At 39.2% G+C, this 13,419-nt stretch overlaps 2 protein-coding genes across 4 annotated transcripts in view; one reads left to right on the top strand and one right to left on the bottom strand.

Annotated features, from left to right (window-relative positions):
• The window catches only part of waca (WW domain containing adaptor with coiled-coil a), a 78,680-nt gene extending 69,650 nt beyond the window's left edge, over positions 1–9,030 (bottom strand). Inside the window, exons 1-2 of one of the 2 annotated variants that reach the window (XM_061965918.2) lie at positions 8,850–9,030; positions 8,620–8,650 (exon numbers count right to left, since the gene is read on the bottom strand). In XM_061965918.2, the coding sequence (XP_061821902.1) occupies positions 8,620–8,650; positions 8,850–8,890 (72 nt within the window). In that variant the 5' untranslated portion in view covers positions 8,891–9,030. The remainder of the gene's footprint in view (positions 1–8,619; positions 8,651–8,849) is intronic. The other variant, XM_061965917.2, reaches the window with a different exon arrangement.
• Positions 9,031–13,402: 4,372 nt separating this feature from the next.
• mpp7a (MAGUK p55 scaffold protein 7a) overlaps positions 13,403–13,419 on the top strand; it is a 162,009-nt gene continuing 161,992 nt past the window's right edge. Inside the window, exon 1 of one of the 2 annotated variants that reach the window (XM_072913444.1) lies at positions 13,403–13,419. This exon is cut by the window's right edge and continues 150 nt beyond it. The gene's annotated coding sequence lies outside the window, so the exon portion shown is untranslated. The other variant, XM_061965919.2, reaches the window with a different exon arrangement.

Here is a 13,419-nt window from a genome sequence, read left to right as displayed (position 1 = left end):
ACAATTCCATTAAAAAGAAAATTGGTGTCATTATTAACTTTCTGTCCAAGCTTGTATAATCTACTGCCTTGTTCAATTGTAAAAAAATATTCTGTGCCTAAAATTCACATTTCTATCACAATTATCATACTGTAAACATGGTAAGCTAACTTCATTAAAATTAATAGTCCTGTCAATAGCATGGAATTACAATTCAAATGTAGTTTTTTTGTAAGCCTTTCAAAAGAATTCAAAATATGAAAAATTCATGAAAATTAAGCCATCAGACACTTGAAAAGTGGCACATCACATCTCTAATGTAATCATTTGAACTTTTCAACAGAAATAGCACTGCAAAAATATTAAGGACATACTTCTGTATTTTGGTAGTTATGCTGTCAACATTTAACAAGATTTCTTCAACTTGGACTTGAAAGCATAAATAGTATAAACACTTTTAACAGTATAACAGTACTAAACAATTCCAATAGATAACATTAGTGTCATTACCTTTTTGTGGCTAAAATCCAAATTTAGCAACGGCATTAGACTTGTGTTTTTTTGTCCCAACGTGGTTTTTTACATCGCTAATTCCTCCGTGTCCGATCGAAAAATCTTGTCTGCACAAGGTGCAATTCGCGTAGTTTTCACCCTTTTTGGAACGGATAATTATTCCCGGATAGGCTTTTGAATATTCTTCACGGAATGACTGCAGTTTTCTTTTCGGTTTAAGACTCGTTTGCGATTTTTCTCCGGCTGATTCCATGATCGTTCGCTCGTTTGGAAACAATGGGCAACAGGTGCCTCGTGCTTGGCAGCGGTGCTATAAATAGCCTCGCGCATGGCATTCGGAATGGCTCGATAGGAAGTTACGGGAAGCAGTGTCGATTGTCATTGTTGTTACGCGATTTCGTGAATAAAACTTAAAAAAATAAAAAATAAATTTAATTAATGAAAAACCGTATTTTTTATCACTGCAACCGTAACCCGGAATAGGTTGATGAAAACCGTACTAATTACGGGAAAACCGGAGTAGTTGGCAGGTATGGTAACATACCTTTTTACCTACACAGTCTCCCGCTGTGCTCTGCATATTGGGATCCCAACAAACCATCCTCGACGCGTTCCGACTTCTACAAAGCAATGAACTACCTGCTGCCGCCTACTGATATGGAGTATTACATGGTTACCCTGCCGATCTCTATACAGCACAGACACTAACTAGACAATGGCACTTTATTTGCAGATTATAATTATTGATTTGCAAATAGTGGAGGAGTTCAAGTACCTCGGAGTCTTGTTCACGAGTGAGGGAAGAGTGGATGGTGAGATCGACAGGCGGATCGATGCGGCGTCTTCAGTAATGCGGACGCTGTATCGATCCGTTGTGGTGAAGAAGGAGCTGAGCCGGAAGGCAAAGCTGTCAATTTACCGGTCGATCTACGTTCCCATCCTCACCTATGGTCATGAGCTTTGGGTTATGACCGAAAGGACAAGATCACGGGTACAAGCGGCCGAAATGAGTTTCCTCCGCCGGGTGGCGGGTCTCTCCCTTAGAGATAGGGTCAGAAGCTCTGTCATCCGGGGAGGAGCTCAAACTAAAGCCGCTGCTCCTCCACATGGAGAGGAGCCAGATGAGGTGGTTCGGGCATCTGGTCAGGATGCCACCCGAACGCCTCCCTAGGGAGGTGTTTCGGGCACGTCCGACCGGTAGGGGTCCACGGGGAAGACCCAGGACACGTTGGGAAGACTATATCTCCCGGCTGGCCTGGGAACGCCTCGGGATCCCCCGGGAAGAGCTGGACGAAGTGGCTGGGGAGAGGGAAGTCTGGGCTTCCCTGCTTAGGCTGCTGCCCCCGCGACCCGACCTCGGATAAGCGGAAGAAGACGGATGCATGGATGGCTTTTCCCCATTCAAAATGAATTGTCCATTTTTTAAACTTACACAATTCCCACATTTTTCATCCGATTCGAACCGCCCCAACTCCAAAATATTCAGCCTGTTCAAAATTGTGTGCTCTCCTTCAACAATGTTAAAACATTTCCGGATTTTCAAGAATTCCCACTTTTCAGGGGACATTTTCCCCATTCAAAATGAATTGTCCATTTTTTAAACTTACACAATTTCCACATTTTTCAACACGCTCCACTCATCCAGGGGGTATATCGATATACGCAATATATCGCGGGTTTGTCTATGTGCGATATAGAAAATGACTATATCGTGATATTCGAGTATACGTTTTCACGCAGTTGCTTTTAGCTGCGGGCATTACACTACAGGCTCTCCTCGCTTTTTCCTGTGTTTCCTTCTCACAGACAGACAAGCACACCTTCTTACATACGTCACATACTGTCACGACATACACCACATACTTATACGCCCTTGCGCAGCAAAGAGGTAGCAGCATGGGTAACATTAGCTGTGATGCAAGCGGGAATACGAGAGAAAGAAGGTGCGAAACTGGTAACAAATGAAGGAATAATTAATTCCCCCAAAAAACAGCAGGGGGTCCATCGTCTGCCGGTGGGAATATGTCGAACAGACAACCGTAATTTGTCAAGTGTGGGGCGAAAGCGTTGCTATAAAAAGTAGCATTACTGCTAATATATAGCATCATTTGAAAAGTCACCCGCTCGAGAATGAACAGTGCTTACTCCGCATGTCAACATCTCCGTTCAGTGCCGCACCAACAAAATGCAGAGGCAACCATTTCCACATCAACACCAGAGGTGGGTAGTAACGCGCTTCATTTACTCCGTTACATCTACTTGAGTAACTTTTGGGATAAATTGTACTTCTAAGAGTAGTTTTAATGCAACATACTTTTACTTGAGTATATTTATAGAGAAGAAACGCTACTTTTACTCCGCTACTTTTATCTACATTCAGCTCGCTACTCGCTACTAATTTTTATCGATCTGTTAATGCACGCTTTGTTTGTTTTGGTCTGTCAGACAGACCTTCATAGTGCCTGCGTTTCAACAAATAAGAGTCACTGGTGACGTTCACTTCGTTCCACCAATCAGATGCAGTCACTGGTGACGTTGGACCAATCAAACAGAGCCAGGGGTCACATGACCTGACTTAAACAAGTTGAAAAACGTATTCGGGTGTTACCATTTAGTGGTCAATTGTACGGAATATGTACTGTACTGTGCAATCTACTAATAAAAGTTCCAATCAATCAATCAAAAGTGTGAAGGAAAAAAGACCCTTTTTTATTTCAACCGTACATCCTGTCAAAAGCCTAAAGACTGACTTCACAGTTCCTGTCTTCACAATAAAAGTGCCGCTCCATCGCGCCTGCGCTTTCAAAATAAGAGTCTCCGAAAGCCAGCACAAACAAGCTAGCAAGCTACCGAGTTTGCCGCCAATGTATTTCTTGTAAAGTGTATAAAAACAAATATGGAAGCTGTACAAATAAGAAGCCAAAAACCAACCACTTTCATGTGGTATTAGACAGAAAGGAGGAACTTTTTTTCTCCTCCATTTGAAAACGTGGACGTTATCATCACTACTGTCTGATTACAATCAATGCAAGTCATCAGAATCAGGTAATACACCAACTTATTTTATTGTCTTCATGAAAGAAAGGAATCTATATGTGTTAAACATGCATGTATATTCAATAAAACACCTTTAACATGTAAACAAAAACGGCAAAATAAATAAATATAAATTATATACTGTATATATCAATGTATGTATATATATATATATATATATATATATATATATATATATATATGTGTGTGTGTGTGTGTATATATGTTACTCATCAGTTACTCAGTACTTGAGTAGTTTTTTCACAACATACTTTTTACTTTTACTCAAGTAAATATTTGGGTGACTACTCCTTACTTTTACTTGAGTAATAAATCTCTAAAGTAACAGTACTCTTACTTGAGTACAATTTCTGGCTACTCTACCCACCTCTGATCAACACCGTATGAAAAAAAAAAACGACATAAGGAGATAACGTCTGCCGGAACCTACCACATAGCGAAGGACGTACACAATTTGATTTCCTATTATGCAGCTCATTTTTATTTGACAGTTATTGAAATATCTTGTGTGACATCATGCACAAAAGTGCACTTTATTTTGTTTTAAACTATTGTAGTGGCGTTCTGTACAAAAAGTGCACTTTAATTTAGTGTTGTTTTGATTTGTCATCTTGAGGACATCATGCACAAAAGTGCACTAATAGCTTGTTTTAAAATGTCTCTGACAATCTTGCACTTTCTGTTTTGGAAATGACATGAATGTTTGTGCCACTGCTTAATAACTCTTTAATAAATACACTTTTAGTTGTGATTTCCCTCTCTGCATGAAAGTTTAAAAGTATGAAGAAGAATGTTTTAATGTAGACACATAGAATCATCATACTGCTCTCATTATATGCATCAAGTGTTCATTCAAGGCATAGGCAAAATATCGCGATATGGCCTAAAAATATCGAGATATTAAAAAAAGGCCATATCGCACAGCCCTATGGCAATGTCATAATACAAACCATGTTTCCATATGAGTTGGGAAATTGTGTTAGATGTAAATATAAACGGAATACAATGATTTGCAAATCATTTTCAACCTATATTCAGTTGAATATCCTACAGAGACAACATATTTGATGTTCAAACTGATAAACATTTTTTTTTTGCAAATAATCCTTAACTTTAGAATTTGATGCCAGCAACACGTGACAAAGAAGTTGGGAAAGGTGGCAATAAATACTGATAAAGTTGAGGAATGCTCATCAAACACTTATTTGGAACATCCCACAGGTGTGCAGGCTAATTGGGAACAGGTGGGTGCCATGATTGGGTATAAAAGTAGATTGCATGAAATGCTCAGTCATTCACAAACAAGGATGGGAAGAGGGTCACCACTTTGTCAACAAATGCGTGAGCAAATTGTTGAACAGTTTAAGAAAAACCTTTCTCAACCAGCTATTGCAAGGAATCTAGGGATTTCACCATCTACGGTCCGTAATATCATCAAAGGGTTCGGAGAATCTGGAGAAATCACTGCACGTAAGCAGCTAAGCCTGTGACCTTCCATCCCTCAGGCTGTACTGCATCAACAAGCGACATCAGTGTGTAAAGGATATCACCACATGGGCTCAGGAACACTTCAGAAACCCACTGTCAGTAACTACAGTTGGTCGCTACATCTGTAAGTGCAAGTTAAAACTCTCCTATGCAAGGCGAAAACCGTTTATCAACAACACCCAGAAACGCCGTCGGCTTCGCTGGGCCTGAGCTCATCTAAGATGGACTGATACAAAGTGGAAAAGTGTTCTGTGGTCTGACGAGTCCACATTTCAAATTGTTTTTGGAACGTTGTGTCCTCCGGACCAAAGAGGAAAAGAACCATCCGGATTGTTATAGGCGCAAAGTTGAAAAGCTAGCATTTGTGATGGCATGGGGGTGTATTAGTGCCCAAGACATGGGTAACTTACACATCTGTGAAGGCGCCATTAATGCTGAAAGGTACATACAGGTTTTGGAGCAACATATGTTGCCATCCAAGCAACGTTACCATGGACGCCCCTGCTTATTTCAGCAAGACAATGCCAAGCCACGTGTTACATCAACGTGGCTTCATAGTAAAAGAGTGCGGGTACTAGACTGGGTCCCATTGAAAATGTGTGGCGCTTTATGAAGCGTAAAATACCACAACGGAGACTTAAGCTGTACATCAAGCAAGAATGGGAAAGAATTCCACCTGAGAAGCTTCAAAAATGTGTCTCCTCAGTTCCCAAACGTTTACTGAGTGTTGTTTAAAGGAAAGGCCATGTAACACAGTGGTGAACATGCCCTTTCCCAACTACTTTGGCACGTGTTGCAGCCATGAAATTCAAAGTTAATTATTATTATTTGCCCCCAAAAAAATAAAGTTTATGAGTTTGAACATTAAATATGTTGTCTTTGTAGTGCATTCAATTGAATGTGGGTTGAAAAGGATTTGCAAATCATTGTAGTCCGTTTATATTTACATCTAACACAATTTCCCAACTCATATGGAAACGGGGTTTGTACATGGCATTGCCATATATTCAGAGGTGGGTAGTAACGCGCTACATTTACTCCGTTACATCTACTTGAGTAACTTTTGGGATAAATTGTACTTCTAAGAGTAGTTTTAATGCAACATACTTTTACTTTTACGTAAGTATATTTATAGAGAAGGAACGCTACTTTTACTCCGCTACTTTTATCTACATTCAGCTCGCTACTCGCTACTAATTTTTATCGATCTGTTAATGCACGCTTTGTTTGTTTTGGTCTGTCAGACAGACCTTCAAAGTGCCTGCCTTACTGGTGACGTTTCACTTCGTTCCACCAATCAGATGCAGTCACTGGAGACGTTGGACCAATCAAACAGAGCCAGGCGGTCACATGACCTGACTTAAACAAGTTGAAAAACTTATTGGGGTGTTACCATTTAGTGGTCAATTGTACGGAATATGTACTGTACTGTGCAATCTAATAATAAAAGTTCAAATCAATCAATCAAAAGTGTGAAGGAAAAAAGATACTTGTTTTATTTCAACCGTACCGTCAAAAGCCTCAAGACTGACCGCACATGAGGACGTTCCTGTCTTCACAATAAAAGTGCCGCGCCATCGCGCCTGCGCTTTCAAAACAAGAGTCTCCGAAAGCCAGCGTAAACAAGCTAGCAAGCTACGGAGTTTGACACCAATATATTTCTTGTAAAGTGTATAAAAACGATTATGGAAGCTGGACAAATAGGATGCCAAAAACCCACCACTTTCATGTGGTATTAAGACAGAAAGGAGGAACTTTTCTTCTCCATTTGAAAACGTGGACGTTATCATCACGACTGTCTGATTACAATCAACGCAAGTCATCAGAATCAGGTAATACACCAACTTATATTCTAGTCTTCATTAAAGAAAGGAATCTATATGTGTTAAACATGCATGTATATTCATTAAAACACCTTTAACATGTAAACAAAAACAGCAAAATAAATACTTATAAATTATATACTGTATATATCAATGTATATGTATGTATGTATGTATATATATATATGATATGAGTGTGTATGTTACTCATCAGTTACTCAGTACTTGAGTAGTTTTTTCACAACATACTTTTTACTTTTACTCAAGTAAATATTTGGGTGACTACTCCTTACTTTTACTTGAGTAATACATCTCTAAAGTAACAGTACTCTTACTTGAGTACAATTTCTGGCTACTCTACCCACCTCTGCATATATTATGTTAGGCAGACCTATGCTGATGCTAACGGGGGGAAAAAAGCTCGATTAAATCAATGACACTATTTATTATTATCAAAGTGAAGTTTTAATGCCATAACTTGGTTGTTGATGTGTTAAAACGTTTCGAGATGTCTGCAATATTTAGGCCTTAATCAATCTAGCATTAAAAGATTACAGTTGGTACAAAATGCGGCTGCTAGACTTTTGACAAGAACAAGAAAGTTTGATCATATTACGCCTATACTGTATATACCTTTATATACATATATACATATATATATACCTATACTGGCTCACCTGCACTGGCTTCCTGTGCACTTAAGATGCGACTTTAAGGTTTTACTACTTACGTATAAAATACTACACGGTCTAGCTCCAGCCTATCTTACCGATTGTATTGTACCATATGTCCCGGCAAGAAATCTGCGTTCAAGGAACTCCGGCTTATTAGTGATTCCCAGAGCCCAAAAAAAGTCTGCGGGCTGTAGAGCGTTTTCTATTCGGGCTCCAGCACTATGGAATGCCCTCCCGGTAACAATTAGAGATGCTACCTCAGTAGAAACATTTAAGTCCCATCTCAAAACTCATTTGTATACTCAAGCCTTTGAATAGCACCCCTTTTTTTTTAGACCAGTTGATCTGCCGTTTCTTTTCTTTTCTCCTCTGCTCCCCCCTATCCCTTGTGGAGGGGAAGACACACAGATCCGGTGGCCATGGATGGGGTGCCGGCTGTCCGGGGTCGGGACCCGGGACCTGTATATTGGTTGGGAACATCTCTGCGCTGCTGACCCGTCTCCGCTCGGGATGGTTTCCTGCTGACCCCACTGTGGACTGGACTCTTACTGTTATGCTGGATCCACTATGGACTGGACTCTCACAATATTATGCTAGACCCCCTCGACATCCATTGCATTCGGTCTCCCTAGAGGGGGGGGGGTTACCCACATATCCGGTCCTCTCCAAGGTTTCTCATAGTCATTCACATCGACGTCCCACTGGGGTGAGTTTTTCCTTGCCCTTATGTGGGCTATACCGAGGATGTCGTTGTGGCTTGTGCAGCCCTTTGAGACACTTGTGATTTAGGGCTATATAAATAAACATTGATTGATTGATTGATTGAATCTAGACAAGCAAGCGAGCTAACAGCAACAAGCTAACAGGCTTTGAACTGCTAGAAAACTCGCCTCAGTCTTTCGCTCGGTTCTTTATTTCTTTTTAGTTATTACGTCGTAGTTACCCGGCGGCGTTTAAAGTACGGCGTTTTTTGGTAACTATTCGACTTTTCCCCCCACTTTATTTTCCGCACCGACTGCGGCCTGTTGAGCTCCCAGAAGCCTGAACCGGAGTGTCCATTTTAATCTGAGCAGGCTAACAAGTACCTGGTAGGGCTGAGAGTCTCTTCGGTCACACCTGCAATGGTGAAAGAAAATAATACGTCAATAAAACAGTCAGCAATGAGAAACAATTCGAAGTGAATGTGGAACTTTCCAGACACTTATTTTGCTTTCAGTTAAAAAAAAAAAAAAAATTAAAAAAAAATGGCGGCTTGTCAAGCGTAGCTAGTATGTGGGAAGGCAAAATCTTAATAAGTAATAAAAAATATATTTACCCATCGCCGAGTCTCGGTTGTTTCCTCGCATACATTACCATCAATGCCGTATTAGTGTGTTTAGAGTGGGATGCGAAAGACTGATAACGGCACTGTGTTTCCTCTGGGCTGGAATGATTGCAGCTTAGTACTTCAATGTTGTCGGCAGCTATAAGAGCGCCCTCTCTCGGTCAGTACCTTCCATGTCTCGTCCTGCCTTGTTTTCGACCCCCGTCTGACGTCACAACGTAGCAGTGCGGCGCTGAGCTGGGTTGCCAGACGCACCCACTACATCATTTTCTAGCAAAATATGTACATATACGTGAGGCTTATTCAAACACCAGGAAAACACCAACATGATTATAAATTATCATCAACATTCATCCAACCTTTATTCATATAGTAAATAAATAGTGAATACGTCTACATAAATGGGTAAAAATACGTAAATCTGGCAACCGTATCCGGAAGCCCAACCTCTTCCGGTTGCGGCATTCGCTTTGACTCAAATCGATCAAAACGTTTCAAATGTGTAGTTTGGTCACAAGTGCGAGAATATAAATCGTTGATTTAAGTTGAACTCGTTCGATTGTGTCCATTTAAGGTAGCATGTTATAACTAACCGTAACGCAATCCTTTATAGAGCGATGACTTGGTGTAACAGCGACATCTAGTGGCAGTTGGTTGATATGGTCACTCATAGAAGGATTAACACAGTGGTTCTCAAACTTTTTTTGTCATCCCCCACTTTGGACAAGGGGGAGTTTTCAAGCCCCACCTGCCCCCATTGCCCCAACAGAGCGCTAATGCCAAGCTTTAACATTTTCAAATTTATTGAACATCAAGTAACATCAAGTTGTATACATTCAAACTCAATAACATAAAATAACATCAAGTTCAATAATAAATAAAATAACTGTGCAGCTGTGGTATAACTTGCCCATCCATCCATCCATTTTCTACCGCTTATTCCTTTTGGGGTCTATCTCAGCTACAATCGGGCGGGAGGCGGGGTACACCCTGGACAAGTCGCCACCTCATCGCAGGGCCAACACAGATAGACAGACAACATTCACACTCACATTCACACACTAGGGCCAATTTAGTGTTGCCAATCAACCTATCCCCAGGTGCATGTCTTTGGAGGTGGGAGGAAGCCGGAGTACCCGGAGGGAACCCACGCAGTCACGGGGAGGGCATGCAAACTCCACACAGAAAGTTCCCGAGCCCGGGATTGAACCCAAGACTACTCAGGACCTTCGTATTATGAGGCAGATGCACTAACCCCTCTTCCACCGTGCTGCCTGGTATAACTTGCATCAAGTTCAATAATAAATAAAATAACTTCCATCAAGTTCAATAAATAAAACAAAAGTGTTATAACTTGCATCAAGTTCAATAATAAATCAAAAAAAGTGTCATAACTTGCATCACGTTCAATAATAAATCAAAAAAGTGTTATAACTTGCATCAAGTTCAATAATAAATCAAATAAGTGTTATAACTTGCATCAAGTTCAATAATAAATCAAATAAAAGTGTTATAACTTGCATCAAGTTCAATAATAAATCAAATAAAAGTGTTATAACTTGCATCAAGTTCAATAATAAATCAAATAACTTCCATCAAGTTCAATAAATAAAACAAAAGTGTTATAACTTGCATCAAGTTCAATAATAAATCAAAAAAAGTGTTATAACTTGCATCACGTTCAATAATAAATCAAAAAAAGTGTTATAACGTGCATCAAGTTCAATAATAAATCAAAAAAAGTGTTGTAACTTGCATCACGTTCAATAATAAATCAAAAAAGTGTTATGACTTGCATCAAGTTCAATAATAAATAAAACAAAAGTGTTATAACTTGCATCAAGTTCAATAATAAATCAAAAATGTGTTATAACTTGCATCAAGTTCAATAATAAATCAAATAAAAGTGTTATAACTTGCATTTAGTTCAATAATAAATCAAATAACTTGCATCAAGTTCAATAATAAATCAAAAATGTGTTATAACTTGCATCAAGTTCAATACTAAATCAAATAAAAGTGTTATAACTTGCATCAAGTTCAATAATAAATCAAATAACTTGCATCAAGTTCAATAATAAATCAAAAAAGTGTTATAACTTGCATCAAGTTCAATAATAAATAAAACAAAAGTGTTATAACTTGCATCAAGTACAATAATAAATCAAATAAAAGTGTTATAACTTGCATCAAGTTCAATAATAAATCAAATAACTTGCATCAAGTTCAATAATAAATAAAACAAGTGTTATAACCTGCATCAAGTTCAATAATAAATCAAATAAAAGTGTTATAACTTGCATCAAGTTCAATAATAAATCAAAAATGTGTTATAACTTGCATCAAGTTCAATACTAAATCAAATAAAAGTGTTATAACTTGCATCAAGTTCAATAATAAATCAAATAACTTGCATCAAGTTCAATAATAAATCAAATAAAAGTGCCACTTTGCAATCTCTGCAAAAAAAAAGGAGGAGCTATGCATTTGGCAAGACAGGGCAAGTGACAGCACTTTCCCCCAGGTGAGCCACCTTGCTTCACTGTGAAACAGCACGGCTGTATGATCAGCTCCCATTTCCTCACACAGTGCAGAGAACAGTCGCACTTTCAGTGGTCGTGTTTTGATCAAATTTACCGCGCTCACAACATCTGTTAAAACCTCATTGAGTTCGGGGCTGAGCTGCCTTGACGTGAGTGCTTCCCGGTGAATGACACAGTGTGTGCCCGTCAGATTTTTGTTTCTCTGCAGGCGCTGGCTCTGGCTCGACGACCTTTGAGGTGCGAGTCACAAATGTATATATTTGTGTAATTGTGATCCACACATTAGCCTGCTACCCATCCGCGCGAAAGTTTGTTCCGCTTAGCCCCGCCCCCATTAGTTACTGTTGCTATGTCTGTCAAACTTTCGCTCCTACCGAGAAATTTAAAGCCTACAGTAAAAATAAGTACCGGTAATTTCCATTTATTGATATAGTGGATTTCACAGACAGACTCACAAAGTGATTTACAGTGTGTATAGAAAATGAAAGCATCGTAAAAAAAAAAATCTAAGAATATAATAATAAAAAAAAAAATTTAAAGTGAAATTTCCTCCCGTTCCTCGCGCCCCACCTGTCATGTCTCTATTCCCCACCAGTGGGGCGCGCCCCACACTTTGAGAAACGCTGGATTAACCCATGTTGTGTCTGATATATATTTTTTAGGGGTGTGGGGAAAAATCGATTAAATTTCAAATCGCGATTCTCACGTTGTACGATTCCGTATCGATTCTCATTTTTCAAAAATCGATTTTTATATATACATATAATACATATATATACAAGAATCTGCTGCAAAATTCGAGTCTGCCACAGATTTTTTTAACTGAACTCGCAGGCCACCAGTTGAATAGCCCAAATGATGAAAAAGAGAGGACCTAAAATGGAACCTTGAGGAACACCACTAGTATTTAATTTTTTTCATTTACTTTTTATTTATCTCCTTCATTGATGTGCATCTTTGATCGATAGACAATTATACCACAATTTTTCAATTTTACATTTTCACACAAATGCCTGAGAAGGAGCAGGATGAAGAAAAATCTCTTATTTTCCTGCCCCCTTCAACGTAAAAAAAATATTTTTTTTTTTTTTTTTTTTTTTAACACCAAATTATTTAGGGGGGCTTAAGAATATTTTAGGGGGGCTTGAGCCCCCCTAAAATAGGCCTAGCAACGCCAATGGCAGCAGGCTCATAATAAATACATGAATTTTGGTATAGATGCATGTTAATGTTAAAAGTTGACGTATGAGCAGTAATAATATGGGCCTGCTTGCAATGCAGCAGGCCCATAATAAATACATGAGTTTTGGTGTAGACGCATGTTAATGTTAAAATTTGACGTATGAGCAATAATAATATGGGCTGCTTGCAATGCAGCAGGCCCATAATAAATACATAAATTTTGGTGTAGACGCATGTTAATGTTAAAAGTTGAAGTATGAGCAATAATATTATGGGCCTGCTGCATAATAAATACATGAATTTTAGTGTAGAAAACCACATGTGTGAACGCTGCTCTGCAAACAAACCCAAATAGAATAGGTAGTAACTGAGTGCATCCTTGAGGGGGCGCTATCTAACCAGCTGTCATTTAGGGTGGCGAAGCATATAATCGGATTTCTATCACCAGTTCATCCATTTAACTTGTTCACGATAAAGGCATATTCGGTAATGTTCTAGGAACCGAAAACATGACGTGTTTAATAATATAATACTTGAATGGTTGAGCTGAATAAATTATGTTAATGCTTGCCTGTGATTGGCTGGACATCGCACCAATGAAAATGACGCCTTTAAGATAAGAGCCCGCCTTTTAAAGGCACAGGCCAATGAACAAACAGATTGGGCGGTCCCCGTGGCGACACCGACTGCAGATCAGCTTTGTGTGCCCCCCGTGTCCTACAAGTAACGTAGTATCAAAACCAACAAACTGCTCCCAAGTCAGCATCTGGGGAAAAAAAAAAAAAAAGAAGATAAATCCCGTTTGACCGAGACCGAACAGTTTGAACTCTCGTTCC

This window comes from Nerophis lumbriciformis, linkage group LG07 (assembly GCF_033978685.3).
Source record: "Nerophis lumbriciformis linkage group LG07, RoL_Nlum_v2.1, whole genome shotgun sequence".
Taxonomy (NCBI): domain Eukaryota; kingdom Metazoa; phylum Chordata; class Actinopteri; order Syngnathiformes; family Syngnathidae; genus Nerophis; species Nerophis lumbriciformis.
This window is presented reverse-complemented; position numbering and strand designations above follow the sequence as displayed.